The sequence below is a fragment of the Ptiloglossa arizonensis genome, chromosome 4 (assembly GCF_051014685.1).
Source record: "Ptiloglossa arizonensis isolate GNS036 chromosome 4, iyPtiAriz1_principal, whole genome shotgun sequence".
Taxonomy (NCBI): Eukaryota; Metazoa; Arthropoda; class Insecta; order Hymenoptera; family Colletidae; genus Ptiloglossa; species Ptiloglossa arizonensis.
In genome coordinates this window covers 20,418,086-20,445,551 of record NC_135051.1, presented here as the reverse complement: position 1 = coordinate 20,445,551, position 27,466 = coordinate 20,418,086, and the positions used below count along the sequence as shown (strand labels likewise).

General features: G+C 40.6%; 2 protein-coding genes across 5 annotated transcripts in view; one reads left to right on the top strand and one right to left on the bottom strand.

The window, feature by feature from the left end:
• Nucleotides 1–14,292, bottom strand: part of LOC143146395 (putative ferric-chelate reductase 1 homolog) — a 38,226-nt gene extending 23,934 nt beyond the window's left edge. Inside the window, exon 1 of one of the 3 annotated variants that reach the window (XM_076310661.1) lies at nucleotides 14,008–14,292. Coding sequence is in view for 2 of the 3 variants with exons in the window: in XM_076310660.1 (XP_076166775.1) it covers nucleotides 8,819–8,828 (10 nt within the window). In the remaining variant the exon portion in view is untranslated. Of the gene's footprint in view, nucleotides 1–8,818; nucleotides 9,391–14,007 lie in introns of those variants that run through there. The other 2 variants (XM_076310660.1, XM_076310659.1) reach the window with 2 other exon arrangements.
• On the top strand, nucleotides 14,288–27,412 carry LOC143146396 (ADP-ribosylarginine hydrolase CG3568). Of its 2 annotated transcripts, none has more exons than XM_076310662.1 (10): nucleotides 14,288–14,683; nucleotides 20,243–20,515; nucleotides 21,597–21,860; nucleotides 22,866–23,035; nucleotides 23,149–23,220; nucleotides 23,946–24,232; nucleotides 24,686–24,847; nucleotides 24,918–25,028; nucleotides 25,886–26,026; nucleotides 27,177–27,412. In XM_076310662.1, exons 1-10 carry the CDS (start codon nucleotides 14,654–14,656, stop codon nucleotides 27,266–27,268), a joined length of 1,602 nt encoding a protein of 533 aa, XP_076166777.1. In that variant the 5' UTR covers nucleotides 14,288–14,653; the 3' UTR covers nucleotides 27,269–27,412. The 2 variants fall into 2 exon arrangements, with proteins under 2 accessions (XP_076166777.1, XP_076166778.1); XM_076310663.1 differs by having other exon boundaries at nucleotides 14,299–14,683; nucleotides 25,886–26,070; nucleotides 27,177–27,314.
• Nucleotides 27,413–27,466: the final 54 nt, after the last annotated feature.

Sequence of the window (27,466 nt, the reverse complement as noted above, 5' to 3'; positions counted from 1 at the left end):
CGTTCATTTCGAAAATCACCGAAAACGCGTCCCTCGAAACATTGACACGAAAAGTATCGATTCCATTTAAGACCCAAAAATACCGTATTCGAAGTTTGGAAATTTTCGATGCACCCGTCACCCGCGCAACTCTCCAAACGCATCTAGTCCTCCAGTGCATCCCGGAGCGAGAACTCATATAACATTGTCTATCTAAACGGTAATACGTTGACCTCTCTAGTTTCCGGAACAAGTCGAAGTTAAAATACGTTAAACGTACTGTTACGTCAGAACCGAGAAACTCTGCGCGTCGTGTACCAACACGAATGTTTAGCTTGGACCGAAACGTAAAGAAATTCGAATCGATAAAATCGAACGTTGACAAATATACAAGCAAACAATACCAATTCGAAAGAAGGGGAAGTCGAGGTGAGAGAAACAAGCGTTCTTTTTCCTACGAGTGTGAAATAGTTTCGTTTCGTTTCGTTTTCTCGCCTCTCCCTCGAATAAGATAATTTATTGCAACCGTTATGCACACAATCGCGCAATTTATCGTTGTGAAGCAACGTCCAGGGTCGCGTTTAAATCGGTTACATAACGGACGACGAGGTGTTTCGGTATCGTTTAGGAATGCACGTTTAAAGAAGTCCCTGTGGATCGTCCGGCAGGACTCAATAGGTGAAAGTCAGCGTCTTTAGTGTGTGGGTTGCACACGACTTACGTAGCTACTAAGTCATTCACACTCCGTGCACGAGTTGCTCGTATACGAGCGTTGAATCATCGTGGACTGCTAAGGCGTTTAACGTACGCCAGCGATCGTGAGTTTGGGGACGCGCCTTGAGGTACAGAAACTAACAACAGAATGTTTTACTGAAATCCAATTCTACGAAACATCGTCCACCGGGGACGGGAAACACTATTGTAATTTAAACAGAAATTTGAAACGATCTTAACGACGAAATTTCTAACGCTTTGTTATTTATAAGCTCACTTTCAACGACGAAATTTGTAACGCATTGTTGTTCATAAGCTTATTTTTACACGAGTGCGGCGCAAACTTAAGCCACAAGAGCGTACGAAAATGAAGACCAGAATCCGTTCGATAATAAAATTTATAATTTATTACTCGCTGTCTTGAGAGTGTTTTGACAGAAATTTGGACCAGAAGAGTGTACGAAAATGAAAATTCGTGTAACTGAAATTTGTAAAATTATTGGTTACTTTTGTACGAGTATCAGTGACGGAACTTAATCTGTAAAAGTGTACACTGCTTTAAATCTACTTCAAATCTGCTTTTGATCCACCCACTTCCGAAATTGAAAGAAACCGTAAGATCTTCGGTTTAGAAATTTACAATCATCTACATTAAAAATCACGTCGGACGTTCTATATTTTACCTCGTCGGTCTGGCGTATCTACGAGCTCGCGTGACCGTTTCGATGTTTACACAATTGAATCCTCTCGCGATTAAATATTCGTTTAAATGTTTCTCACACGACGATTCATTCAGATAGGGATATCCACGATCAGTATAGCTTTGGCCGCTTTCAGCGTCTACTTTGCAGAACGCTTAAAACACGGAAATACTTTTTGCGTTACTTCCTGCTCGTTAACGAAGGAATCGCGTTATCCGCCTCGTCATTTTATCGAGAGACGGTGGGGGGATTGTGAACAGCTGGCCTGGATCCGATGGAAACAATAGTGTGATTTTATTTTTTTTATTTTTATTTTTCTTCTTTTTTTTTCGTTTGTTTCGTGTGCGAATTCCATAAACAATTTCATGGCTATGGGGATCCGGTTCGAAGCATCCGAGTCAAGGTCGACGGTGCGTATTTACATTGCGGCTCGTTTACAACGCTGCAACAAGCCGCGGTGCACCGTATGCATCGCTCGAAGCAGTCTGGAATAAAAAGGAGCGGCATTCGAAGCACGCGCGGCTAGGTGCGCGCAACGTTTTCCATGTCCCCGTGGGCTTAACACCGATAACACGGATTTAGTGGGCCACACATTGGCGACACCGCGTCCATCAGAGCCGACGCGTACATTCCTGAACATGTGGCACCCGATACCAACGACCCGAGAACACGGGAGGATACCGTGCACACGGATTCTGAAACCAACACGAACGATTCATGAAGGTTCAGGACTCGGAACGTTGTCCGAGACTCGACATGGAAGAATCTAAGCCTCCGTACTTGCGGATATCGAAGCTTTGGGATTTCGTAGATTCAATGGGGATGTTTTAACATAGGGTTGTAGCGTCGACCAGGGACAACCAGGATCGTGAACGTTGATTCGAGGATTCGTGATGTCCATTGGAGACGGTATGAAGCTGTACGAAGGACCGTGGATATTAAATGGAGATCCGTATGTAGGAGTGTACCAACAGGTTCGATAACGAAGACGTCAGAATTGTGAGATTCTATGTAAATGGTTTCACAGTTGTAGGATACTTGTGGAACAATTTCGTATTCGTAGATCGCAATACGAACAATCTCGTACGTGTGGAGGGCGATACAAACAACTTCATACCGATAGGTATGATCGAGAATAACCTTGTACTCGTGGAACACGGTACCAGCAACGTTGTGTTCATAAAAGACAGTACAGAACGACTTCAAACTCATCGAACTAGACGAAAGCGATTCAAACATTCACGGTATCCGTCAAAGACCACTGTGAACTCGTGTAATACCGTATCGAGGACTCGAGACTCGTGAGATTCGATACAGACGATTTCACACCCGTAGGGCACGGTACAAACAACCTCATACCTGTAGAAGATAACCTCGTTCCCGAAGAATGACGATATAAACAATTTCAAACTCATGGAACTGGATACAAACGACCTAGGATCAGTGGAACTCCGTACAGAGGACCTTTGCATCAGACCAGGGACCGAAGATACTCTGGGACTGATTCGACGCAGAAGATTTAACACCCGTAGAGTATAATAGATCCTTCGTACTCGTAGAATACAATACGATGCAATCTCAGATTCATGAGACTCCGTCTAGACATCTCTAGATTCGTAGTATACAGTAGAACCTCGATAATTGCATATGAACCTCGATCGTTGCATTGTGTCGACAAGTGGAAAGGTCACATGGTAACAAGTATCGTGTCTTTCGTGAGACAAAAGTAGATTGTTGGTACCAGACCAGACGATTACACGAGAGATCAAGCATGGTTAGTAGAGATATATTGTATAAGTGGGGTTGATTCTTATTGAATCCGTTACCTCGATAATTGCGCGAATCTAGATACTTGCAGTAACTTTCAGCCCCGTTTCCTTGCAACTATCAAAGTTCCACTGCATTCAATACCGTTTCGATAGCGCAAAACTCGATACAATCGATCTCTGATTCAGTAGAATTCGATACAGTCGAGCCAGGTCAGACACGATACGTATTATCCAAACTTCTGGAATATCTGGATCTCTGGAACTCGGGGACCCCCCAGATCTTTAAATTATATAAACAAAAGAATTAAAATTTCTATACTTCTCGATACATCTTCACGAGAATATTATCGATAAATCGACGAGATTCTCCCGATGAAAATAAATCCAAACACGACCATATTCGGACTACTTTTAATTATACATAGTTAAGCGTTTTCCAAAAAACGATTCAAATTACCTATAATTAAACATACTCGGAACTAGGTCGTATTCGTACTTGTTTTAATCGCAACGACCTCACGAATCCACCAATAACATTGAGTCTCAAGAGAAAACCTGTCGATTCTGGAAATAAAATCGCTACTCTCCCTCGATACAAGGCAACGCAAATTACCGTGTCTCGATATACGAAACGTAAACACGAAAGTAATTGGAAATCATATTTCAGACGATTCGTTGATAATTCCAGAACACGATGTGAAAAATTTAACAACATTCGTTGAGCATTTTAACGATTGTATTATAGTTCGTCGTCCGGAGGAGTACAAAAAATGCGTGCGCGCGTACAATGGCATTAAACGAGGACATTGTTCTTTCGCCAGTTCTCGACGCAACGGAGGGGCCCACCGGATAAAAATCCATTCATTAAAATAGCGTTTGAATGACAGATGAAGAGTTAAGAAGCACGGTAATCACGCTTCGCCGGCTATTATCATGTATCATTACAGCATTGTTCGAAGGAACGAGCACAAGGCTTCCCGCACCGTGTTCTGCGGTTTATTCTCCCGTGCCGTGTGCGCGCTGCTCACGGCATCGATCTATGAATCGCGGTTGCATCTGTGCAACAGAAACTGCAGCCACGGCGCTGGTTAATCCACAAAGTCGTGCTGCGGCCGAGTAATCCAACGTGCCGCGCGCTTTCGTTCGATCTCCACGACCGACCTGGCGACGAAAAAATTCTAATTTAGACGGTACAAAAACTTTCCCGAGCGTAGTGATAAGAATTCAATTTTTATCGGTTCCCCGGCCATTCGTTAATTCGCGAACACCCCGACCGTGTAACACGGCCACGAAGATTCGATCTTTTTGGCGACGACGGGATGAAAAATTTCTAATTCGTATAAAATGATACTCTCGTGAGACTTTTACTCTTTGGATGCACTTTCATTAATTTACGAAATTGCGACGCGGAGGAGAAATTTCTAATCCGGACGGGACGATACTTTTGCAAATTAATTAGCAAGAATTTTAATTTTTCCTTCGGTCTGTTCTCAAATTTTGCGAGAAGGTTCTAGGATTATTCAGAATTTGTCTAATTCGAATAAAATGGTACTCTCGCAATCCTTTTATTCTTTTGATGCACTTTGATGCACCTTCATGCACTTTGATGCATTTTGATGCACTTTCATGCACAAAAATTTGAATTTTTCTTTCGATCTACTTTCAAATTTTATGAGAAGATTCATGGATTGTTCAGAATGTGTTTAATTCGAACAAAATGGTACTCTTGCGAACCAATTTTTTTATTCTCTACACTTTCCTCAATTTACGAAATTGTGACCGGACGAAAGATTCCTAAATTCGGGTGAAATAATGCTTTCACAAATAAATTAACAAGAATTTTATTTTTCTCCCACTCTATTCTCAAATTTTGCGAAACGATTCCAAAATTGTTCACAATTTGTCGAAACATCGTTCCTTTCGCGAAGGAAAGGTTTTTAATTTGACGAAGGTTGTACATTCGAATTGGAATTCGTATTTTAATAAATCGTTCTTGACTTTGAAGAAAATTTACGGGTAATAATTTTATTACGTCTCCAAGTTACGATAAGAACAACGTATGCAAATTGAAATTTTGTCGAGTCTGTGATTTTAGTGACAAACGCCTCGCTGACATTGTATGCTTTAATCGGTAAATTTGCTTAACTGAGTACACTTTGAGACGCTTACACGATAAACGGTTCATATTTTTATGGAAAAAAAATGTTTCGATATTTTCATTTCCATTTTATTTTCGATTGTCGAACCTTTATATCCTTTGATTCCTAAATTTACGTTGACGCGCGAAGCAATGCCGCAGCTGCTTCCGGATACGGAAACAAGCGGCGGTAAAGATCGAGAAGAGAAGAAAAAAAAAGAATCAACGTAGTACATAACACGTTATTGTAACGACACAGGTGTTGTCAATGTATCAAGCGAGCGAATAAGATGAAATTTCCGTCCCCTTCGCGTATCCTTCAAAAACACAGACATTTTCTGCACGTGACGCGCGAAATTTCACCATATACGGTAGCGCGAAAAAAATAAAACGAAGATATACAGTTGTATAGTTTCAAGTGTACGATCATCCACCCACGCATGAATTATACATGACGAGCAACGCATGAGTCAGCCATGCGACATATTGCGCATCACTTGTATAAATAAAATAACGTTACGCACCGTCTCGTTTGTCCTCTCGCCGATTTTAATTACGACCTATCTAAAAATTCCATTAAAAAAGATAAATATAGGATTATCCAAACGTACTTCGTTAAGAGTACACGTAATCTCTCTTAATTGATAAAACAACTCTTTCGCTTACTTATTCTCTTATGGAAAACAAATCGAATCTTTTCGAAACGTTAAGATGATAAAAAAAAACCTTGAAAGATCGATCGCTTCAAATCTTACGATCATTGTACAGGGAACGAGAAACTTTTGGTCGAAGTAATGCAAAGTATTCGATTGAAATTTTATATTCGTATTTATGTTAATTAAAACTTGGAAGTAATCAGAAGTATTATTTCAACATGAAATTCAATTTGAAAGACCGTGTAATAAGTTAAAGAAAGTAAGTGGAGTTAAAATGAAGTCTATCATTGGAAAATAATATTCTTGTTCACAAAAGGATAATAAGGTCAATATGAATGTATGGACTCGAATTCTAAGCCTGGCTAGTAACACACTTCGTACAATGACCGATGCACCATAGTAGGTGTCTAACAAAACACTCCACGAAGACCTTGGAATCCCACTCATAGCACACACCACTCACGAAAGAAGCAAGAGACATCACGACAAACTTAATTCTCATGCTGACCGGCTCGTACAACCATTTCTAATAGAATAGAGCCCTAGAAGACCAAAAAATAAGAAAACAATGGCCAGGGGACCTTGGATGAGAGATAAGAAATCCTGTTGTTTAATAAGAAATTGATGAGGGACACAAATGTTCATAAAATTCTTATTCTGATTGCTGATGAGAAAAAAATTTACATACACCGCAGGTTTCACGAGGTTCTAATTATCGATTTCCTTTATGTACATACGTTAATTGCAAAGGATTTGTAACGTAGATGGTTAGTTGATTACCTACATGCATACATACATATGTATGTACACAAGTATATTAATTTGTAATTCAAATCGATTCGAGATTCCAGTCACTCGGTAAAAATTTGATATGTGCGTTAATGAAAATTGTATTTCGGAAATTTCTTTTTTTTTTTTATCGAACATCTATCGTATTTAACGCGTGCGAAAGAAAATTATAAATCGTCCAACTCGCCTCTCCCCTCTCCCCAGGGTCCTTTTTTTTTAAAAATAACTCGAGTGAATATTGTTCAACGAATCGAGATGGAAAGTGGATTCGTATGTTTACCCACGAATTAAAACGGAATTAAGGCTAACGAGAACGTGATGTATAAACAGAGGATACGTTCAACGAAAATTCTAGAAACTGCACGGAACGTTTCGCATATTCAGACAAGTTCCTCGATACAGTCGGGTCTTACCCAGCTCGTGTTTGGCGAACATGTCGCCATAGTAACGTTACTCTCTTGTCCTAGAAATTCCTCGTTCAGTATTGTACCTAGATTCTTGCGTAGCGTGTCAGACCGCAAGTGAGTCTTTAATAATTTATCGTTACTTTTATTCGCCGTGCGCTATTCACGTTATTCAACTCAGGCAGCCTTCTCATATCGAACCGTAGACCACATAATTATTCCACGCTTTGTTTATTTATCGCAATTTTAATTATTTATAATTACATCGGTAGCGTATAAATTGCTCTTGTCCTAGATTCTATCGGTAGAATATTGCCCCGAATTCTTGCGTTAGCACTTGACGCCGCAAATTGGTATACATACGTATACGTAGCTTACGTAAACTGAAAAGCGGCTGTCAACGGTTATTATTAACGAGTACATAATTTTATTTACATCCCGAATAACGGTTCGTTCGCGAGGAAACGAATATACGTTTATCCAAAAAAAATTATTCCAACGAAACAGTTTTCCTCGAATAATCGTCCAAACGGTGGATAAAATATCACGAACCCGTGGATATAACAATTCTTGGTAAATAGAATATCGTTTACGAAGTTACACAAATTTTCATTCACGAAACGAAAGAAATGCTCAACCACAGATAGCTATATCTATACGAAAAGAATTTCGAAATATTGATCGTAATCGGTATCGTTTGTTCAATCTCTGACATCGAAAATGATAGACATTTTCAACTGGAAATATTTTTCCCGTTACGTTGGATCGACGCCGTCTTTAATACGAAACTAAAATCCAGAACCGTGTTTCGAAAAATAGGTTATCGAACGAAAACTTCCAACGATACGCTTCTTACAATCCTATCGGAAGCGCCCGGTCTTGTCGATAATCGATTTCGAGTCGTGCGCCGTTGAATCGATGAAGAAAGTTCGTTGGACTTTCGAGCACGGCGGCGGCGACTTTCTAAAATATTACCGGGCCGCTTGTTTCTTAATCGAGGCGGGAACGTTACGCGCTGAAATAAACTCGATTTCGCGTAATAATGCAGCGTTTTCATTTGTTCGACGAGGCGGCCCAGTCGTGCCACGTGCACGAACATAAAAACGTTCCCGCCGGTGACAGGTGCGCCAGGGAACTCGTTTTTTAAGCAGCAGGTATAGAATTTCGAACGAAGCACGGTGCCCGTTTACCGTGGCGGTTTATATTCGTTTAACAGACACACACGTTCCGGGTATCGCTTCTTTTTTTTGTCTTTCTTTTTTTTTTTTTTTTTGTTTCGCATTCCCGGGAACGCGTACCGTGCGGAATTCAATTTTTCCAGATCGAGAGTCGCGCGAAAACGCGAAACCGTCTTTCGTGACTTTCGCGACGGGCATTTCGTAAACGATCGAGCCGTTTCGTTCAATATAATCGCATTACCGCCGAAACGATCGAGATTATTTTCTCGCCGCGAATTCGAGACCGGTCGACGATCGCTCCGACCCGAGAAAAATGTCAAAAAAACGACAAGCGTGAAATTTTTCTTCCCCCTCCCTCCGGGACCGAGAGACGAATAATTTCAAATCGACCGAACGTTCACCGTTCGTCGGACAATCGACAACGTTACGGTGTTTATCTCCGGCCTGTGTGTTCCTAATTACTGATACAACGGTTCAAGATCGGTACTCACGATACTTCATAGTCGTCGATTCTTCGTTGTCAATTTCAGTCCCGACGTATCCGTCGAATTCGATTCACAGCGCAATAAACACGCGGTCGGCAGCCCGTGAAGTCACGTGTAGCGGAACTCCGGTGTATACATATAATCCTTGTTGATCCTGCCCGTTACGAAGAAGCACGCGCGTCACAGACGCATCTCGGCGCGGAAAAACCAATGATTCATCGAGCCCATTGATCACCGCGATCCATCGCAGCTTCGTGGACTCTCGTTACTCGTGGGGATCGTTACGAGTCGGATCTCTGAAAAGGTTAGCCCGTCGATCGGAACGATCGCGTCGCGATACGTATTTTCGAGATCGTCGACTCACGCCGATCCGTGTATACGCGAGCTGTCCCGACTGTTCGTGCCACCTATGCGCGCCTCTTTTGAATTCTCTTTCTCGCGCACACGACCGCGAAGAAGGAAAAGGTGTTCACTAAGTTCGGTTAGGTCAAGTGTTTTCCCGGCGTAGTCTCGAGGAGCACTTGTTGATTCCGGACGAGCATAGTTCTGACCAGAACGTCGAGAACCACACCTTACGAGAGACTGTAGTGGATATACGGATCGAGTTGAAAGGCCCTCGCCCGTGAGACACGTCAGGGACGTGACTAGCGGATGGCGCCCGCGGCGCTTCATTGATCCGTGTTCCTTCGGATCCTTGCTTAACCTCGTATTTCTTTTTTTTTCTTTTTTTTTTTTTTAATATTCTTCGCGCATCTCGTGCATTCGAGGAGATCGATTCAGCAGAACTGAATAAAAAGATTCTCCGATTACGATATATTAAAAGATTACAATGCGTAGACGTATATGCGTATAAATTTTGATACATACGATAATATTTGTGAATAACGTTCAAAGTAATATTTCGTGTTCCGTTTCTGGTGTGAAAGTTCGTCCGAATGAAACTAACATAATTCAATTTACGAATCAAAACTTTGTATTCTTGAAAATGTAAAGTGTTTCATAAATATAAGAGGGGAAGAACTTTTGTTCGATTTAGAAACAAGAGCATTCGAAAGTTATTACTAAGAAAGAATTGCAAACAATTGGAAAGAGATTAACGCAATTATTAATTTGATTTACAATTGTACAAATGTGATCAAAAATTGCAAATCAATTGCTAGGTTAGCGCGTATTGGTATTATGAAATACTGGTTTTGTAATTAAGCGTAAAAAAAATATGTGTAACATTCGTGAGATTCTTTAACACTACTCAAAGACTCGACAAATGTCAATGTTTACCTTTCCTACTCATCTTCCTGCTGTAACCAGTTCCAAATACTGACTTTATTCGAAGTCTGCGCACACTTTGAAAAAAAAAGACATCCATACTCATTGATAGACAAATGTCGTTGAACTTATCGTGCTGAAAGATACAAACATCAAAGAAACGTTTCGTGTACGTTAACTTAACAACATCTCCGAAAATAGGGACGCTCGCAAGGTAAGAAAGGCGACGACCGAATGCAAATGCACCGCCATGTGGTTGCCATAAATTCTTCCACGGAGAAACATGCAAATTACCATCGTTCGTTATTATCTCCAATGTACGCAGGTGCATGCACAGGTTTCTTCTTTCTGTAATCCGACTCAAACGCTCGTTTCTCATTACTCCCCGAGGGCACTACTCAAACGCTCGTGGATAATTATCGACCGTCGAATTGTCAAATTCGAATAAAAATATCAACAGTAACGTTCAGGAATATCACGTAGAATGTTCAACAGAACGCCACACCTAGAATTCAATCTTGCGTGGCTGTGTTAACACCGAACACAGTGGGTTCAGCTTTTACCTCACGAATCGGAGATAGTAAAGGTAGGGCGCAACATACCGAAACGCCGTGTCGCCGATTCAAGGTGAAATATAAGAACAAACTATCGGATATCAAGGTGAAGTGCAGGCTGGCACCTACGAATGTTCAGGAATCGTCGTCAGTCGACGAGACTGCCCAGTGTACGATACAACCGGTTGTAATTCGTCGTCGTGAACGAGCATTAAACAACACAATGTTACGACAAAAGGGGTCCATCAACGGACCGACCGTTGTAGTCTTATTCGCGTGCAACGGTGAGTCACTTTTTCCTGTACGACCGATTCGAATCTTTCGTAACCTACTTCAGTTTCGACTGTCCTTATCCGACGATCGCAACTCAACTAACCCGTAACACCGTAAAACGTTTCACGTGTTACGGTCTCACGATATTAAAATAGTATTCGAATGAAACGTAACGTTTCGCTTACTCGGTGGCTGAATGGAGCGCACGGAGCAAAATAAATTTTTTAAAAGTCCCGTTACGCCCGGCGGTAAATAATTAGTAGTCACCCGACGTACGCGCTTAAGAAATCATTCAGAGATGGCTGCCTCGAGCCGTCCCTGAATCGTTACGAGGGAGAGGGACTAACTACTTGGCTCCAAAACGGGGATACGTACCGTACGTTCACCGTGCGGCGTTCACCTCAGTTTTATCGACGTATTTTTCTCCGCCTCTCTCTTTCCTTCATTCCAGTGGTTTCCAGACGCTCGCCACGCGTGCATTACATACCTTTCCATCCCTCGCCGGATAACCGCGTCTCGACCGCGAAAAATTTCTACCGTACCATGCGAATTAACGCGTCGGAGACGAGGTCGTTGCATTCGACCGATGTAAATAAATATCTGTCCACGACGAGTTCAATTTTCATGGAAGATTCTTTTACTTTGCATCTTCAAATCTATTTCCGCGTTTCGATACGGTTTCGAATATCGTTCCTTAGATTCAATTGCCGAGGCACGATATCGTGGTGTACGATCAGCAAACTTCAGAACGGGTGAAAGAGTACACGGCATCCTTTTACCGATATTCCGGGGAACGTAAATCGTAAAACCGGTTCCGAATGAACGTGTCCCGAAAAATTTAAAGGATATAAGAATGTGTACGTTGCGCGATGTATTTGATAGCGGATCGCACCAGGTGTTAAATTTAGTTGCAGGTGCATACGTTCGTGACGTTTGCGAATTGTAAACGGAAGGACAAGCGAACGCGATAAATTGCAATGAAAATGCACAGTCGGTATCATCGTGATTACGATCACTGTCGTTAGATGGAACCCGAGTCTATGCGCGAGATTTTCATAATTCGAATTACCTAGTATTTCAAATTCTTCGTTCAAGTTTTACGATAAATCTTCCCGTTTAATAACGATGTTGAGCTTGTTTGATATACATTTTTTTTATACGCGTTATACTTAAAGCGAATTTTTATTTGTGTCCTGAATGTATTCGAAACAAGCTTAAAAAGAAATGTTAAACAGTTTGATTTAATCAACAGCAATTCTTTTTATCTTTACTACGAATAATATGATATCGCAATCGTACATTGTCCTAACTTACATTAAAATATATTTTTAATGTCGAGAAATCGTTTACATCGAATCGCTTTATATAAATACTTTGCCCACGTATCTGATAATTTGACATTATTACCTTGCTGCTTTTTATAATTTTTCCCCCTGGTGCATGAACTTGTATAAAAATAGAACCTCCCTTATTTATTATACACGTAGCGCCCCTGGCACGTCTTGTTTCGTCCGTTCGTGGAATATTTATTTGTTTTTAGAAGCATCGAGGGACAGAACACTTGTAAAGTTAAATACTTGACGTGCTGATAATAAAAGAAATTCCTTCACCCGGTAAATAATGCAATAAAAAGATACATTATATAAATAAATGTATACCGAGTAAAGCCATTTCAGAGTGTAATGATAATATGATAAGTGTAATACCAATTTACTATTTACACATAACAAAGTTATCCTAATACAATCAACGTCAACCAAAATTGCTTTCCCATATAAATTATAAACACATTATCTTTATTGGGAACAAAGAGTGATGTTATATGTTTTCAAGGTGTGGCCATGTACTCTTTTTAACGCCCTTGATGACGCAAAAAGCCAATGTACATAATTAAAGGAAACATGCATGTTAATACGTGTCACTGTACTTCCTGACATTTCCATAAAAATATTATTTGTACTTTAAATATTTATATTAGTATTGTTCTACTTGTACATATATTTTATTCCACGTAATGCATTTCCTTACTCTCGAAGAAAGTAGTTCCATAAGATAAAATATTTCATCGCAAATACATTTAATGTTCCTTCTAAGAGTTATGAACACATGGACAATTAAATTTGATAGCAAACATAATGGCATATTTCGAGTTGGACAAACTTCGAATTTTCATTGAATATAATACAACGATGCATCCATAAATTCTCTTCGTTAAGATAAAGTGCATCCTTTTCTCAAACAATACCCGACCGATTGCACCATCTTCGTTAACTTCTTCCTACATACAGGAGTGCAGAAATGTCACGAGTACCATTTAAATGTCACAGCAATAGAAGCAATATTACTCGCACTGTGCATTCTTCTGTGCGTTTAACGCTCGTGTGATTATCTCAAAAGTATTGCAAGAATTAACCTTAAGAGAAGTTTTGCGTATAAATCTCCTCGAAGTGTAAACCTCAGGTTAATAAACCTGTAATCAATTTATCGTTAGACTAGAATCGTGAAAACGTAATTCTATGTCATTGTTCCCCCCTCAAATATGAAAAGACGTAGCGGATTATGTCAACGGCAGTCATTTATAACTTACGCAACAACGTAATATTATGTCAGCTAACGCGATTGCGGCAACGACTACGCAAAAATAATTAACGCTCTCGCTGTTAACGACGTGTATATTCGTCGTTGTACAATATTTACAGCGGAGACTTAAACTGGTGTGAAGGCCTCGAAGAGGGGGGCCTAATCCGAACCAAAGTTTCTCAAACTTTCTTCATTGGGAAACACTTGCATTCTTTCGTGGCTATTTAATTCTCAGAGTAAAGAAACATAATTCTTGCTCGAACGTATTTTATTTTTCATGTATATGAAAATATTTTTCTTTCATATTATACGTACGTGTACAAATTATAAAATCGATGAAAATTAAAAGTGTAAATACTTCTGATCAGAGTGGTTCGATGTTTTTCAATGGATTTGAAAACCAATATTCCCCATCGATCGATGTTTGTAAAATTGACAGATCAGAGTACATTATACACAGTTAAGTAGATACTTCGAGCGAAATCCGTCCTTAAAATTTAAGAAGAAACGAAACTTACCTACCTTGATTGGTTCGACGCGACGAAAATCTCTCTCACCAGTTGCATCGTATCGACTACAATCGATCGCGTGCGTTAAACGCCTATGGGCGTTCAGAGTGTACGTATTCTCCATACGCGAGGCAATCTTCCGCGCACCGTGTACGTTCAACGTCCAAGTCGCCCATGGTAAAAGGTTCAACGATATATCGATTAATATCGACGATAGTGCACATCGATACGTCGATGTTCGTTCATTTTTTACCATCTGTGAGTAAGTGGAAGCGATCCCGGACCCTCTCCCAGGATCAAACGATCAACGGAATCAAGCCAACTCGACTTACCATCTGACAGCAGAGGTCCAGCATCGGTCCTCCGGCGGAGAAATCTGCGCGAGCGCGGACCGCCACGACACGCATGTGTATTCCGTTCGTTTCGCTCGCAAGAAGTTCCGTTCTGTGACTCGTCTCGTGCGGACGCGCGTCAACGCCATCCGACCGAAACCGCGAAACTCGCGCGGCGATTGGTGAATTTCGGTAGCACACGCGAAACGTGCTTATCGCGGAACGCCGCCTCGCGTCACAGCATTCACGTCCACGGCGCCGTAAGTACCGCGCGATTTCACGCGCGACACACGCAACCGGCGGCGAATCACTCCGTGGGCAGGTGACATGTCGCTGTTCGCCTGTTGCATCCGTCGGGTGAGTTTTGCACATTCCCGCCGCCAGACGGATTGGCTAGGGTTACCAACCGTGCTCTTTTAACACTCATACGACGTGCACAGGGCCATTTTGACACAACTTATAACTGTTGCTGTACTTTTTGGTCTAATGTCTGTACGAGTCTACGTTCAAAGTGGTAGAAGTTGCAGAAATATCTTACATATTTTATTACATATGTACCCAAAATAAGAAAGAATTATGCGCTGGTGTGTAGATATTTACGTAATTATCTACCTAAGCAATTATGTATATGTAAACGTAATGCGTAATTTTGGGATGTACGTGTAATATTTTATCCAGACTTTTTTCTTGAAATTTGCGTATAATAAAAATTCTACCGTCGATCGAAATGACCCTGTATTCGTTTGCGGTGTTCGTCCCGTTTCGTTCATCTTTCGAGGGTTTACCTGACGATCATCCGTCGTTGTTTCTCGCGTAATATTATATCATCAAAGAATTTATTAAAGTCGATTAGATCTGATACGTGACATTGTTATTTATATGTTCTTATATATATATATTAGACCGATACAATTTGAATATGAAAGATAATAATTTACACGATGCAAGAAAGCATCGAATGTCACGCTTTGAAAGCGACGAAGTGTACAGTGCGGAGATCACAAGTTATCGACGGATTAGATTAATCGTCTTGCACCTCGAATTACGTGCATTTTCGTTACTGACCGAGGCGATCGCATACACAAGTCTATCGTGTGACAAAGTTACAAAGGAGAGGCATCGAGACAGAGCGAGACAAAGGGATAACGAGCAACAACTGGAACGCATTGGCGTAGACGAACCCAGGATATTGACTGTCACCGGAACAAACAAATTCGCGCACCTTTTGTAATACAATCCCGATCAATTTCACCTAATAACAATTATTGTCAAGAACAATTATTACCGTTAAGTAAAATTTTTCTATTTGCTTACCCTACACAAATTTGGGGCTTAGGAATCAATTCCTTGTAACTTGTAGAACGATACCTTGGTATTATTTCAGATGTTGGAGCTATCCAAATTTTTTATCATTTTTTAAATATTCTTCTTTAGAGTATACTATATTCTCGTAAATACATCCTTCGTTTTATAAATATATACGAGGAGTTTTATTAAGCAATATCGTAAGCGTGATTTTGTTTATTACGGAGACTCTACTCCTATGCAATATGACTGCTTTGCACCTAAATGGGAGGATTTCTGCTGGAAAATGGGAGTAGTAGGCACCTAGTCTCTTTATCGTACGGTTCGTAGAAACTTGACTATTTGCAATCTCTGTATAGTACATTTGCGTCTTAAATGTTCCGTTCAAGTAGCAATGTATTTGCAACCGTGCAAAAGGGTCGAGTGAGTATAAAGTAGAAGGTCCAAATCGTGACGCTTTAAGGATCAACCGTAATATTATTGCATAGTTGTCATAGTTCTTTTATTTGTCGACCAAACGCATACGTTTCTCTTGTTGTCTTCTTTGTAAATATTTCCTGATAAACGAGCCGTGGTATTAATGTTGAGGGATGTCTCATAAATTACTAAGATTTTAATTTTATCAATGTAATTGTTCTAATTAGAAAACAATTGCTAATATTCGGCAGAGTTTTGGTTCTTCCAAGTGTATTTACAGGCTGAGGTCTATAACAAATACATGAAATTGAATTATTGCTCTGAAGCGTATAGTAAAATACAATAACACAAAACCTACGATAAAATGGGAGAATATAATAACATGACCAATACATTAACGCAATATTGCCATCGATTAATAGGATCCCTGAGGCTGAAACAAACAATTTAATGAGCGTTTGAATATCCGGTTGTAGCGTAATTAGAAATAAGCGAAGATTGTCTCTAATTGCAATATCGAGATAATTAATAATTGTGTCTGGTATACGAAGAACTAGCCTAGTAATTTCAATCAAACGAGTAGTGGAAAATCCAATAAAAAACAAAGTCGTGAACGTAATTTTTTTTTTGGTACCAATACACAAATCACAAATATCGTTCAACATTTTTTCATTCAACTGGAGCTATTAAAATTTTACATTCATATTTACCTTTTCTTTAATTTTTAATTTAATTTCAGTTTTGCAACGATATTGATTCGAAGGTCCCGAGAAAATGTGATATTTACGTTGATAAAAGTTACGTTACACTTTGTCATAATACCTATTACACTTCACGCGCATAAAAAAAACGATACTCCCTCTAACTGACACCCACGGACCATAATCTTCTTTTAAAGAGTGTCTCGCGTGCTATTTTTTTACAATCCAGAGATGATAATCCCATCAAGGGGGGGCACTCGGGTGAATTTCGTCGACAAGGACGCTCTCCTTCGGGATTAAATTGATAAACGTGGGTCAAGTGCGTCTGGGCCTGCAAACTCGATAAAGCAAACAACCCGGTTAACCATTATTTTTCATCCGAGCTTCGAAAAATAAATGTTTACACATCGACGTCTATACGGTTTCCATTTTTACCGGCTTATCCCGAGATGGGAGCAATGTTTGAACCGTTCCAGACGATGAAACGATAACGATGAATCGTCACAAGGACGTAATGTCGTTTAGATTGTCGCGGATAGATAACAATAAGGCATGAATCATTCCAAGACCTTGTAAGGTTCGAGGTAAATTTTTCGCTTATCAAACACGAGGATCCGATATCGCGAATCCATCGATAGCGTGCTTCTATCGCGACCAATCGCGGGAATGCACCAACTGATTGCATTGGAACCTCATTATCGCAGACATTCTCTCGTACATAGTTGAACACAACTCTATAGAAATTTCGACGCGATCTTAGATTGAATTGTTTCGATGATTGCCAGAGATTCTTGTGCAGCATGCTGCGATTCGAATTGATTCCTTGGAATACGTATTGAAACGGCTTCTGAGGATTCTCTATCTGTTGTGCATATCCCAATCGAGACTTTACTGACGCTCTCGATCACGTGGATGTACTGTGCATGGCTGACAAGATGACCTGCGAGTGCAATTGGTCAGAATGGAAGGCAGATACCTTCTCTTGCACGTATTTTCGACCGTGGCGTATTATTGACCAAGAAAGTGACTTACAGATATCGAGAGAGAGAGCAAAGAGAGTGCGAAGAGAGCCTCTGAAGTCGTCTCGCTGAACTTTTTGCGAGCTGTGCACAGTAGAAGTCCTCTTGGCGGTGGATAGTACCTTGTATCGGATTGTACAGTAATGTTCACTTAAGTTTGAGTAAGTGAGGGGTTTGTGTTGAAATTATCGCCAAGTAGGCCCTCGACAAGGCCCTCAAAGCTCTCGACAAGGCCCTCAAGGCCCTCGATAAGGAAAGAGAACATACGTAGCGAAAGTAAACGAGAAGAAAATAGTTTATGGAGTAGAGATGGTCGGTCTTGAACATTTAATTACGAAAATTAAAATTTTTAATTTTTTTATTTTATCTTTATAAGATATTTTATCTTATTTTTAAAAGATAAAATAATGTTATCAATAGATTGGTGAGGTTCTCCTGAGCAAAATGAGTCCAAACACGACGTACTTTGGACGAACTTTATTTATAATGAATTCAAATATTTTAAATAGCAATAATAATAGAATGGTCTTCTTCCAAAGCTGTGCAAATTTCTTTTAGTTGAAGACGAAGGTACAGAATAAATTTGTAGGCAAATTTTTGATAATAAATTTCATTCCAGACAATTTATCCCAACACGATTACTGGTACATTCTGTATAAAGTTGCGAAGGAAATCAATCTTTCTCTTTCAACTTTCGTATCTACTTCGTGAAGTTCTTGCTGTCTGAACTCACTCGACCGCGAAACGATTTGTTTATACAAAGTCACGATAAATCATCTGTACAAAAACTAAAATGCCAGTGATTCGAATTCACTTTCCCTTCGGTAATACTACTCCAGAACTGCAATGTGTTTCGGAATTAAGACTCTGTTTTCCTCGAAGTAGAAGTTGCTCCTGAAAAATAAAGAAATACCGTCTAGAAGTGGATGCTATTAACCAATGTAGCTTAAGTGTGCCAAGTACCCTCCAACACCTTTTAAAATATTCCATTAAATCCAATCCCCTTGATTTTTGAAACCAAGGTCTAAAGATACATTTCCAAGTAAACAAATCCAATATAAGAAAACAATACTCGTAGAATACACTTCGATAAAAGTATCGAAGAGAAGGGATACCACTAACCAATCTAGCTTAAGAGCATAGCATTATATTCTCGATTAAAATATTCCATGAAAGTCAATGCGGTCAATATTTAAAATCTTAATTCAAAAATTCATTCTCCCGCTATCGAACAATATCCAAATTTTTCTAATAAAAAAAAAAACCACAAAAAGAAACAATAATTTTCTACGATAATTTAATGCATTGCAAAAGAGCAGACGAACAAATTACACGAAGAAACAATTATTCGAAATTGTATTCCTGGGAAGGGGGAATATTGCGTAAGTGTTTCAGACATTGTGTAAAAAGCGAACGCAATTGGGTGGAAGCTGCGTCGATTTCAGTGAAGTTTCGAAGACCGGTAAAATAAGAAGAAATCGCTTGTTTACCAGAAAAAAAAAAAAAAATCGGTGCCGCGTCGATTTTTCCACGACCACGGGCTAGCCTTAATTCTTGCTCACCCCTGTCGCTCAGGTGGCAGAATCGGTAAACAGAAAAATGAAGTTAACTTCGCGCTGCGGGGCTGTCGGGGACCGGGAGCGTGTTCAGCGTAACTCGCTAGGGTGAACGGATACATTTTCCGCTACTTAACGGATTTCATGCTCAACTATCAAAGAGATCGCGTCCTTGCTCTAATCAGCGCGCGTATTAATAGAACGCGACTTTGATTTTGCAAATTTTCTTGGAATCGTCGGTGCCTCTGCGACGCGTGTCGTTTCGCGCGGGAAAAAGTTATTTCGAAGCGTGGGAAAGGAAAACAAAAAATAAGAAGAAGAAGAACCGTGAAAACCGCATGCAACGACCTTCGGGGCCACGTTAGGGCAATCAGACCGAGAAGCACGATCGCTCGATTGCGATCCAAAGGGATACCAGGGAGTAATAATTTTACGCGAACCTTTCTTTTTTTAAATCGAACGTTCGTTTGATTTTTAATCGTGATTCCTAACCCAGACTTGGCATCGTTGGTAAGTTGTTTGGAAACTTTTTTGTAATTTCTGTTCTTTTGTTTTTTTTGTCTTTTTCTTACTTCCAACGGACAGACAATTTGAAAACGTTAATGTGCACTCTTTGGACAGAGGAGCACACTTTCGACAAACACGCAAAAGTTACGATAAACAACATTTGTGAGAACGTTGCTCGTGAAGGTATATCAACCTGTAGAATTATGGCCAAAGATTCTGTACATCAACTCCCTCCTCCTTTAAAATTTCTTTGTGCAATTTAATACGACTTTGCAAAATTATTGAAATACGGACGAGTGGAAAAAATACGATTATCTCCGAAAAAGAATTGTGCTCTTCTGGCAAAAGTAATTTTACAAATGGACTCTCGAATTGCTACGCATTGATAAGTAATTCCACGTGATTTTGCAGAATCATCGGCGAATGGACGAGTCTCGTCAGCAAGCATTGCTGAAGGACCCACCGGAAATATCATGGGAAAATACCTTGGGCGCACCGAATGGCGTGCCATTAGACGACGACACGAAGGAACTCCTCAGGAAATGCCTGGTCGTCTCGGTACCGACACCCACGACCCTGGCACAAATCATCAAGCGAAGCGAGGCCTTCCCTATATACTTTCCAATTAACACGACGAGGTGCTCCGCCTTGAAAGACAGGGGGATTAGCACAGACGTCCTCGAGGTTCGATCCCTTACATTCGCTTAATCATCGAGTAGAGTTGTCAGGGGGTGTCTTTTTTAATCGAATGTACGTTTGTATGCTTACTCCAAGCGCTGATTAGAGGATTCAATAGGATAGAAACATTTTAGATCAAACTATCGAGTGGAATCGAGAGCCTCTACATTTTCATTGAATCGACAAAAATTGACCTACACGATATAAGCTCTCGCTTATCTAACCACAGAAATAAAAGATAGATCCACGTTTTGTATCTGTTTGTCATTGTACTTACCTAAATAAAGAAAACTAAAAGTAGATCGATCTACACAATATAAGATCTCGTTTACCTAAATAAAGAAACAAAAGATAAATCTATATTTGGTAATATCTCGCTTATCTAATCAGTGACACAACATTTTAGATTAAACTATCGAGTGGAATCGAGATCCCCTACATTTTCATTGAATCGACAAAAATTTACCTACACGACATAAGCTCTCGCTTATCTAAACACAGAGATAGAAGATAGATCTACGTTTTGTATCTGTTTGTCATTGTACTTACCTAGATAAAGAAAACGAAAAGTAGATCGATCTACACGATATAAGATCTCGTTTACCTAAATAAAGAAACAAATGATAAATCTGTATTCGATAATATCTCGCTTATCTAATCAGTGACACAATTTTCTACGATTACCGTTACCCAACGATCGACACCTCCGACTTCAGATTTATAAAAATTGTTTAACTCTTAATCAATATATAATAACGATCGCGAAGCGCTATCGACTTCTTTGGGAACGTCGGTGGAATATTTTCCTACGAAAGGGATTTCGTATTCTCATTGATTCGAACGAACGATAGAAATTGAAGTGAAAGGGGTCGACTGATCGCAAACTAATCGAGTGAAAGGGGTCTCGTTGTTAGTGAAAACGCGTTTCGATTTATTTTTGCTCGTTTCCGAACGAGTGGGAATTTTATCGAATTAAATTACAACATTTGTGAAAAAATGCTCCGATTCCAATTAGGAGCGAAGGGGCGATACGAGGCTTTGCTTTCGTACGATTCGAAATCTCGAACTCGCAAAATTTGAATTGCAGATGAACGCGAATTCGGTTTACCCTTTGATACACGAGGCGATGTTACCGTTGCTCGCGCAGTGGTTGAAGCATAAACAACTCTACGGCAGTGCCATCGAGAGGGCCATGTACATGGATATGGGCCTGGTGCAGTTCATTCATCGTTTGCTGGAAAAACGGGCGGTACATTTCTATGGGTCTGACGATCGATGGAAGCTGATCGATGGTAAGACGGGCGTCGACGGATGGGAGAACGTTGGCACCGATAATGAGAAGGAGCCACTGGTTAGTATTTTATTCCCACGGAAGCTTTCCAAGTCAATACCAACGCTATAAATTGCTCGCAGGAAACTATTTCATAACCAGATCCCTCGGTCCTCGTTGCAACGACCGTAATGCACAGGGTGTTTCAAGAATATTTTTTTTTTTATTGTCTTGTACGAAAAATAATTATTCTATTCTTTTCCAAAATTATTCCAAGGTACAGAGAAAGAAAAAGGCCAAAGGTATTTTTTGTCACTGTTCCTCACTTTCGTCACGAGTGCAACGATGGACCCGAAAAATACAAGTGTATTTTTTTTTCTGCTCTTAAACGGCCGATTGTTATTATTCGCTGACAGGTCTTACGTTCGCAAGAACGTTTTTACAATCAATGTAATGCATCTTTCATCTTGAAACGTACAACTTGTTAAATATGCGAGATAACGTAATGTTGATCCTCTGAACATTGTATAATACCTTTTTACGGAAGATATCTTGAGAAATCGATACGAGTAAAAAATATGCAACGCGTGAATTGTTACAGTTATGAAAAAAAAAGGGAAGTCACGGAAAAATAAACGTTGACGTGCCGTTTAACTTTTTTTCCTCTGCACCTTGTTTCTATCTCTTATGTAATTCGAAATATAACCCGACCAAGCGCAACACTCCTTGTGTATATCTCGAAAGAAATATTGTGTATATGGAAATTGATTTAGAAACTTGAACGTATTTTATAAATTGCTTTCTTTCAAATTGAACGTAAATAGAGCGATCAAATATCAAATTTAACTCAAGCAGTAATATCAAACAGTATCAAACGCGTGAAAATTTCTCCGAATCGATTCTCCGTATTAAATTCGATAGAAGTTGTTCGTAAAAATCATGTACAGATCAAAAGACACATTATATTTGGAAAATTGAATTCGTCCACAAGGTAATAGTTTGCCCTCGGAATGATGATTAACGAAACGGGAAACGGACGATTCGAGACGATGTTAAATGGATTAAAATGGATTCTGTTGACGACAGGTCCTAACGAAATGTTTGTCTTACGACGAGATCAAGTTGTCCGCGATGCTGGCGATGTCCTCTCACACCGAGTTCATAAACGACGGCTCGCGAGAGAACAGAGGCGTCGTGAGTACCGATCCAGACTCCGTTCAGCCGAGGGGAGTCATTATAGGTGTCGTGGGAACAAGGTTTTCAATGTTTATTTAATGCTTACCGTTAATGGAGCTACCGTATGCACCGGCGTGTTAACATTCTCGCGTCGATGAAACACGCGTTTCATCTTTCGCAATACTGTCCCCAGATTCGAGAAACCGCGCGTCATGGAGTACCAAGACATCCTCGTCACTCCTCTGCAGAACACCGCGGACAACGGGTGAGTCTCGAAACTTGTTGCACGGACTGTACACGTATGAACATTGTCGTTCCTGTTTTAACGCGATTTATTGATTTACAACGTACGAAGTGTCCGGCGGTAGATAAGCTGCGACATTAGCACTCGAGGGGCAGAGGTACCATTTATCGAAACGGAACTTGTACTGTACAGGGTGACTCAATAAGAATCTGAAATATCTCGTTGTCCAGCGATTCGATAAAGAATCACGTTTCATTGGAAGCACATTGTTCCCGAGAGAGCACATTGTGCTAGGAATTTTCGTACACTTTCAGAGACATCAAGGCGATCTTGAGTTTTTCATTGCTAATTTTTCTCCAGTACCACCCTGTAGCCGCTGAAACGACAAATTCGATGAACAGTGACAAGGCGACCTGGATTCCAACTTGAGAAAGTACATGAAATATCGTTCAACAAATTCGTATCGTTGTAGAAAATTTGTTATCGAGTTAGCGGATGGATGAAATATTTCAGATAGCAGTTCTTATCGACGGATCCTTTGCATTATATTGTACCACGTTATTCTTTGGAAATTATTTTTTCTATTGTTTCCGAAGGAGATCAGAACGGAACGATCGAAACGTTGTTTGGGGCGATTTTACGATAATTAATAGAATTGTTCCCACATGAATGGCGAACACTTCGGTTAATACACTTCCTTCGACAAAATGAAACGAGGCTCACGCTTTATGGTATTCGTGTAACAGGTACGGGCCAACCACAAGTGGAAGCTTGGAGAAGGAACACGGGATGAGAGTTGTATGGGCAAGATTTTACGGCGAGGTATATTTACCGCTCTACGAGGAGGCCGTGAAGCGTGTTAAATCCAAGGAAAATAGGAGATACCTGTCGTTGTCCAGTCAAACTATCTTCGACATCGAGAATTACATGAAGAGGACTCTGCTCACGGTGGAAATCATACTTCTCGAGGCAAATACGCGGGCCGAGAAACAAAACACGACTGCATTCTTGCATGTTGTTGGATTTGGGCTCGGTTAGTTGACAAATTGTTTTCCTAAGTTCAGAAAATAGATTTTCGGTACTTGTTCTTAACGCGTCTATGGATACCGGTGGCGCCCTCTCCGGAGATACGTTGGAACTTCGATAATTGTCACCTCGATAGTTGCACTCGCTTGACGACAAGTAGAATCAAAATTGTAGTACTACACTGTACAATCACTACGATTCAGAGTGTTTAAAATTTTTGTTCAGTTTGCCAATTCTCGATAAAAATTCTTTAGGGCTGTTCAACAATTTAAAATACCAAGAAATCCTATTACCGTGCTTGAAAAGCTACGATACGTTCTATTTTGACATATTTCAATTTTCATGGAATTACTCAGAGCACAGAAATTTATTATAAGAAACTCTTTTGATCTTGGAACACATAAGGACAATTGGTCACAAGATTCCGTTACAATGTTTACCGTAACAATGTGATTTTCAGGGGTATGGAGGATAATTCAAGATCAAGAGGTGTACTTCCTGAAGACGTTCGAAATCGCGATCAGAAAGATGAACAAGAAGTTGAGATTTGTTTCCGACATTATGTTCGCGTACTTCAGCCAACAGAAATGCGGTGACGCGGGGAACGGCGACTATCTCGGAGGTTTGCTAATAACATCGATCCACCGTCTCGATTGGTAAAAGATTGTTAAAAATTGTCCGTTTCATTCCAGATATAAAGATTCATTTTGCTCTCAGGGAGCCTCACAGCAGACTGTTCAGATCCTCGGACGCGAACAAGCTTCTCGTGGTGACGTACGCGTGGGACGGAAACGCGTTGCCAGGTTGTCGCACAATCTACGTTAACAGGTTAACTCGTTTGCGTCGAGAAGCAATCCCGAATTGTATCGCGAGACGTTGGATAACCTGCGTACGTCGAGTTCCATACGATTCGGAAATAAATGATATTGTTGATACTTCGACCACATTGGGTGTTTGTACGTGCGGTGTTTACGCAACGGTGTTTGTAACGTTCAACATGCATATATGCTCAATGATGCGAAAAGGTTATGCGCACGCAGTGTGTGCTCTGCGTCGAAGACTCGATAATACGAGTTCAGCACCAGTGGCGTAGAGTTCAAGGTGTATGCAAGTCACCGAGGCAGTTGCAAAAAGAACGCTCGCTCACAGATTATTCCACGTTCGATACGATTCACTCGATTTATTCCACTTCTGGACGCAAATGGGTTAAGAACGACGAACGATTCCCGATTTCCTTCCGCGTAGTTGATGATACGTTGCGTTACGGCTCTTGCGAAAGACACCTTGCTTAGGTGAACTTTTTACTTCGCACCGAAGACCCGACGCTCGATAATAATTTGTAGATAATATAGTCTACGCCAGCTTGAAAAAAGAAGAAGTTAAAACTTATAATTCTACGAAACACTGAAGCTATTATTATCTACGAAGTTCGGTCGCCATTGAAAGACGTCGAGAAAAGATACGATTTGTAACCACAGGACCGTAACAGAGATAAGTGACGCAACGTATCGAGTAGCTGCACGGTGATTCCCGGAGCGCGCGGACGTTGTTTCTGATAATTGATAGATCGTAACCGTACGAAACGTGGAAACGATCGTAAATAATTACGTACCAGGTCTGATTTTGCGTTACGAGTGAAAGTCGATCGTTTTTTCTGCAGGAAATGAATTTTGGAGCGGATTCTTAGCATCGAGCGGTGATCCCGCGGCGGCGTGCAGCAGCCAGGTGGCGGAACTTCACACAGCCAGAATCAATCCACGAGCTTGCGGCGCGAGTCTGCACGTTGCGTCCGCGGAGTATGGTATTTTGCACATATCGGATTATGCGAAGATACATCTTGCTTAGGTGAACTTTTTACTTCGTTCCGAGGACCCAACGCTCCCGATAATAATTTGTCGATAATATAGTCTACGTCGGCTTGAGAAAAAAAAAATGAAAAAGTTAAAACTTACAATTCTACGAAACACTGAAGCTATTATTATCTACGTATGAGCCACGAGTACCATAATTTACGATAATCGTGGCGGTGACGGATTCAGGGGGAAACGAAAACACGATCCTTGCTCTTTTGAAATCAAAGTCAGTAATGAGAACGAGCCTTTTTGAGAAGCATAAAAATTTAACATACGACTATGTGGCTCTACACGATGGACTATTCGATGTTTTCTGAAATAAAACTACGTTTCGTCTCGTTCTTCTCGTGTCCAGGATGAATCGAACAACCCAAATCGTGACAGGGCGTATTTTAAACATGCCGCGGTATATAATTAAAATCTTTACAGACACGCGAGATAACAGCATGACAATTTTTGCATCGAATCCCAAAGATCACCTCGAAAGAGAACGACCCCCCCCCCCCCCCCCCCTCCTTCAAAAGTGCAACTATCGAGGTCCCGTTGTAAAGCTCGCGACTATGTTTTCCACGAATTATTATTAGATTGTTGCACACGAAATGGCCGATTTTAGAAACGCGTCATGCTTCTTACAATACTTGGTGTATAAGCGTGTGTATTCGTTGTACAACAATTTAAAAGTGTTAATCCAAACGAATACGACACGATAGACACTTCCGATAGACAACTTCAATATGTACCTATAATTCTGTACAAGTATAAATTTCGAAAGACGAGAACATCCACTAGGAATTACGTGGCTGACGCAAGAGAAGAGACTATAAATTTCCTTAATGAAAATACAAACCGAAGATCGTGGTTCAGAACGTGTATAAAAAATATCCATACTCTAAATACGTGTGCGAAAACATCATATCTTGTTGTTTCTATGGAAGAAGGTCAGGAAGAGATCGATGTTTTAGATTGAAATTGTCAGAGTATCTCCTTAAGGATTCGGTCAGTTCGTTTGCAACAAGCTAATATCACGAAGTATCGCGAAGTCGCAATACGGTTGGAACCACGACTCGATAAACGTCTGACGATTCAATTTGGATGCAGGAGAGGGCTGGCCCGATGGGCGCCGGTCAACGAAGACCATCTCGGTCACCTCGCAGCCAGAGGAGCCGCAGCGCGGACGTGGACTGTCTTAAGAAGTACACGGAGAGACGGGTGGAAGAGAGAAGGCACACAGAGATACCGGACACGAGCAAACTGGACACCTCGAGATGGATACCGCTCCCGAGGACGATCAGGGCCCAGCCACCGGCGAAGAAGCCGCAGCCGCAGCCACGCGACGACGAGAAACGGCGATCGGTGTCGATCGATGTCGACGAGAAACGACGCTCGGT

What these genes read in the sequence shown, in the direction of transcription:
- LOC143146396 (XM_076310662.1), top strand. Translation starts at nt 14,654, where the DNA reads ATGTCGCTGTTCGCCTGTTGCATCCGTCGG. An exon ending in TCGCCTGTTGCATCCGTCGG is followed by an intron (nt 14,684 to 20,242) that starts GTGAGTTTTGCA and finishes GTGATTTTGCAG; the next exon opens with AATCATCGGCGAATGGACGA. An exon ending in CAGAACACCGCGGACAACGG is followed by an intron (nt 23,221 to 23,945) that starts GTGAGTCTCGAA and finishes TTCGTGTAACAG; the next exon opens with GTACGGGCCAACCACAAGTG.